This window comes from Trichoplax adhaerens, genomic scaffold, assembly GCF_000150275.1.
Source record: "Trichoplax adhaerens TRIADscaffold_1 genomic scaffold, whole genome shotgun sequence".
NCBI classification, from domain to species: Eukaryota; Metazoa; Placozoa; class Uniplacotomia; order Trichoplacea; family Trichoplacidae; genus Trichoplax; species Trichoplax adhaerens.
The window spans coordinates 6,860,483-6,866,107 of NW_002060943.1; the positions used below are offsets into that span (position 1 = coordinate 6,860,483).

Sequence of the window (5,625 nt, forward strand, 5' to 3'; positions counted from 1 at the left end):
AAGTATATAAACAGCAACTTACAAGTTTTAAAGGTGCGTCATAAATGAAATAGATATTTTATAATCCAAGAAGCTACTACACAGCGAACATAGAACGTTACGTAAAGATTGATTAGCGTACGCATATGAATGCTAGTATCCACTTTATCTCTCCTAAATTTATAAGATCCATCTTGAAATAAATTATCCATGAAGAGTTAATAATTAAAGCCGGAGTACAATAAGGATTGCCCCCTGTATGAATGCCAAATTATGCTACGTCATTTAAATATATAATGACTGCTAAACAATAATGTTAAAGACTATTAATAAGGCAGTAGCAGAAGAGTAAAAGTCTTTACTCTAGCTATTTCGAGAGAATCAAGATCATATCCTGCTACTAGAATTTATAGGTAAACATCCAATTTCATTAATTTTATACTACTATGAAACAATGCTTCCTGGAATGTATCTGCAATTTTATTGTTTTTCTATCCATGCTAATTAAATAATCATTTTTGATGCCGCTTTACCTTTTTTGCTGGTATAATTTACCTACGATAGCATTGCTACATGTATCAAAATCTAGATTGATAATCCTCCTGTTAACAGACTACGTAAAGTACAAATTGTAAAGACAGCTGTAAATTTAAAATCTGAAAGCTCAAAATTAATAGTAACATAAAAATTTTTCATAGATGCTTAATGTAATTACTTTAATTATAGAGCAGTTTACGTCTTACACGAAATAGAAAAGTATTCATATTTATGGTCGTTTAACAGTTTACGCTTTGAAGTTATTTTCGTCGATTTAAGAGATAATTTGAGGACATTTATACCCTTTTCTTTGCTTTCATATCTAATATTTCTTTCTCCTAATATTTTCTGTTATACAGTAGAATGTAATACAACCAATTACTTACGATACCACTACTACATGTATCAAGGCATAGACTATATAATTACTAATCCTCATGTCAACAAACTAGATGAACTATAAATTGTGAAGGAACGACTGTAAATTTAAAATCTGAAAGCCCAAAGTTAATGCTAACTTACAAATTTTGCCATAGATGCCTAATGCAATTCCGCTTACTATAAATCAGCTTACATTTTACATGAAATAGCGAAGTATTCGTTATTTTCGTGGATTTGAGAGATAATTTGGAGACATTTTATCCCTTCAACTTTGCTCTCATTGTACCTTTTTAATGTACCTATCAATAACATTTCTTTTTCCTAATATCCCACATCTAGAGAGCAATATAAGACCGAATTTATGCAGTTAAGCCACAATATAATTTCAAACTTGCGGAATACACCATGAAATCTCCAAAGGATAGCGACGATTTGGATAGAAATCAATCCAATGAAAGTAACTCGAGTCGAGTTGATGATCAACAAGTAAAAAAACCATCAACAAGATTGGGTTATTTTAACTATAGGCCGGATTACTTGCAACGTTTTAACACACCACGTTGGCTATTAGCGGTATTATGCCTTTATGTAACAGCAATCAATGTCTCACTATTGGGGTTTCGCGGTGTTGTTGTGCCACAAATTGAGAAGCGATTTAATATGACTTCTACCTTTATTGGTACAATTATGAGTTCTGTCGATATTGCTAACGGAGTTAGTGGTATTTTGTTAACTTACTATGTTGGACAACGCCATAAAAGCAAATGGATTGGCTACGGAATTATTAGCTTTAGTGTTGGCTCTTTCGTATTGCTAATACCACATTTTATAGCTGGCTCGTACTACTATGGAGATATAACTATTAATAATTCTTCACAAACCAATATTCTATGTAGAAGTCATTCCTTCAATGCTTCCCATGCTTTTTGTAATAATATAGCTCATCAGAGTACACCGTGGGTTTATCCATTAATATTTATTGTGGGTCTCACATTATGTGGTATCGGGTTTAGTATTGAATACAATGTAGGTTTAGCTTTCATCGATGAGAACGTTAGCCCAACTATTTCGCCATTATATATTGCTATTTTTCATATGATGGCTGTATTAGGACCCACACTAGGCTATGTTGTGGGCGGAATCTTTAGCAATATATACATTGATTGGCCAGTTGTTCCAAAAGGTATGAATGCTATTATAGCATACATTAGTTAAAGCTGTTCTAGAGCTAAATAGTACATGTCTAATAATAAGACTTGGTTGACTAATTTAAACATATCTAGAAAATAACACGTAAAATAACTAATGCGCAATAATATAATTACTAATTTAGCAAATGCTAGTATTGTGCTTTAATCGATTCACTAAAGATTGTAAACTTTATTTTAATTCTTTTAAATTATTTCTAATTCCCTCCAGTTTATAAAATTGTTAATACGAGGTTTCATTGACTTATTCGCAAATTTCAACTGGAATGAACAGAATATTAATATTAAATGAAATGCTTAATTTCAACAATTTAATAAATCTAAATTGTTAACTGTAAATTGAATACAGACTTGAATTCTAGTGATCCTCGATGGATCGGTGCTTGGTGGCTAGGGTATTTAATTGTCGGATGCATCACCTTGGTATCATCAATTTTCATCTTTGCATTCCCCTATCACTTGCCTACTTATCAAAAAAGTAGAATTAAAAGACTTATTCAATCAAAATCGACTAATAAACCTGTAGATGACAGTCAGTATGGTAAACGTTGGGCTGATTTTCCGCGTGCTTTCTATAACGTTGTCAGCAATCGAATATTCTTACTAGCAGTTGCTGGCATAAGTATCGACCAAGTTCTAGTTATTGGCTTTTCCACTTTTTTACCTAAATACATTCAATCGCAAAGTGGAGCATCTTTACTAACAGCAACGACAATCTCTGGTACAACTGTTGTCATTAGTGCAGGTATTGGACAAATCTTGGTAAGACCCTTCAAAAATAGACTATCTAAAAATTTACAATCTTGTGATCTTTCCGCATATTATATATATCATATTATAGTAGTCGATGCAGTGTATAGAATCGTTTCTTTTACCCTATATTAAGTGAATACAGCATCCATAAGAAATATTTTTGTATCGATATTAAAATTGATGTGGATTTTGTCTACATAATCATCTATATCGAATATTCTATCGCTGTATAGATTCTCCGACATTAATACATATGTAGGATAGCTACTAATGATCACCCTAAAGCAAAATTCAGCAACGATAGACCAAAAGACAGTCTCAGAATATTTTTAATAGAGCCATATTCTCATAAATTAATTTTCATTTTAGAGATAGAAAATGCGCGAGAATTATTTAGAACAAGATATTTGAGATTAAGCATAACCCTTTATAGTGTCGTGCTGTATGAGTACTTACTTTGACTGAAATGAAATTTAAAATGGCCAGAATGTTCAATTTATCCAGTTGATGATTGGATATGTCTGAGTTAAGCGAAATCAATGCAAACTGCCATATATCATTCTAATACCTTTATTAGGGTGGATTCATTACAAAGCGCTGGAATTTAGTGGGCTCTAAAATATCCAAATTTTGCTTCTTTGTCTGTATTATGAGTTCCCTTTCCACGTTTGTACTACTCATTTCTTGTGATAATCCTAAAATTGCTGGTTTATTCGTGCCATATCCTCATTCATCTAACGTTACTATGAGTTCAAAATCTCTCAGGTATGTTAGGATATTAGAATTCATTTCATTATAGAGTATGCCTGCGATTTATTAGGCTGTATATAATCTGCCGCTATTAATACATACATGCAAAAATTCTTATTAACAGAATGGTGAACCCTATTAATCCATTAGTAGCTTGCAACGCCAAATGCTATTGTGACCAAAATCTATTTAGTCCTGTCTGTGGAGAAAATAGCATTACTTACCAGTCTCCCTGTCATGCTGGGTGTAATATCACAATTAGCAATGGCAATATAATTAATACAGTAAGTTCCGTAAAGAAACTAAGCATCAGTTCTATTATTACGATTAAAGATATTATTGTCTCTATGCAAGAATAGAATGAATAAATTGATAATTAGAAATAGTATATCCAAGTATTAAGAATGATTATCATCACTAATAACATCAACGTTTTACAATTATCATATATAGAATTACTCTAGATGTAGCTGCATAAACTCTGGCAGCGAGAACATTGTTTCAACTGGAGCATGTTTAAGCCAAACCTGTTCCCTGATATATCCTTTAATAATTGGAATTATGATTATGGTTTTCACCACGTTCTTATCTTTTACACCTACGTTAACCGTAGTATTAAGGTATATTACAATTAAAAATATGCTACTTAATCACAAACTGATTTCGTACTTAAAATACAAATCTAACCACCATCTTATCATTCGATATCAATGTTTGTATGATACAATCCTATTGTCAATCATTTATCAACATAGGAGTATTCCTGAAAGTCAAACGACGTTTGGAATGGGCGTTGAAGGGGTAATATATCGAATATCAGGTGGATTACTTGGTCCAGTTATATTTGGATATGCTATGGATAGTTCATGCTCGTTGTGGAATGAGCAATGTGACCAAAGACAATTTTGCTGGCGATACGATAACCAAAAACTAGCATTATACATATTTTACATTGCTCTTGCTTGCAAATGCCTTAAAGTGTTTATTTATGCAATGTTATGGTACTTTCATCGCAGAGAAGAAATGTATTCTGCTGGTAAAATAAATGCAGAAGAAAAGGAAAAATCTTCATTAGCAAATGGCAACAACGAAAAGAACGGATTGGGATCTACAGTTGAACCTAAAATTAGTTCTGAAAGAACAACTGCCGCTGTAGTTTATGCATTTCCTCTAGAAACTCAAGTTTAAAATATACGATCAATATGAATATGTACGCATTCATAGATAGTACAAGAACATTATTATAATTTTTTCAACGATCGTCATAGTGTTAGCTAGAACATAACTGTAGCTTGGTAATATTAATAAATTTTACAGGTCACGCTACTACATATTTTTAACTTTTAGTGCAATTTCGCTTTAAGATAGCTGAAACATTTATACGCTTTGCAACTAATAAATTTAAGAAAGATGCGATATAATATCTCCCTCTTAAATGTAATTTATCAAAGATTTAACTAGATATGGTACCTTACTCCTAAAGTTAGCATCTTTAACTAGCGCAAATCGCTATTTTGCATACAGCTTAAATTAAATAGTACCATATATACTAAGCAATAATAAATTTGTATCGTGTAAATTGAACACGAATTTTCATGATCATCAACCGTTCTAAATAGTTTTTGAGCTATCTGAAGAATTTATTTAAGCCTTCTTAAGAAGTGAAAGCATGAGGTTATGAGTATTGGCTTACATATACGAATATTATTTACGACTACATCTGTTTATATCGTATAACAGTAGGCGTTCTCACTATCCTTAATGTTTCGATATTACTCTACGGTCCACAATGTTAAACCTATGAGAGGAAAATTACTATCGATTTTAGTAGACGGATCAATTTTTCAATTGTACACATTTTTGGGGAGACATCATTCGTATCAGCTAAAGGTAATAAATTTTCCAACATTGTACAACTGCAGATTATGCTATTCTATGTATACCGCAACATGCTACTGATACTAAAGTAATTATTCCTTCTGAAATGGCTATTCTTAATCATGCAATCACAGCATTT

General features: G+C 31.9%; 1 protein-coding gene across 1 annotated transcript; it reads left to right on the forward strand.

Annotated features, from left to right (window-relative positions):
* Positions 1 to 1,302: 1,302 nt before the first annotated feature.
* Positions 1,303 to 4,796, forward strand: TRIADDRAFT_20218 (uncharacterized protein; the record flags this gene model as incomplete). The annotated part of the gene is made up of 6 exons (XM_002107963.1): positions 1,303 to 2,080; positions 2,455 to 2,867; positions 3,436 to 3,607; positions 3,762 to 3,892; positions 4,062 to 4,228; positions 4,364 to 4,796. The coding sequence occupies 6 exons, from the start codon at positions 1,303 to 1,305 to the stop codon at positions 4,794 to 4,796; spliced, it is 2,094 nt and encodes a 697-aa protein (XP_002107999.1).
* Between the last annotated feature and the right edge of the window lie 829 nt (positions 4,797 to 5,625).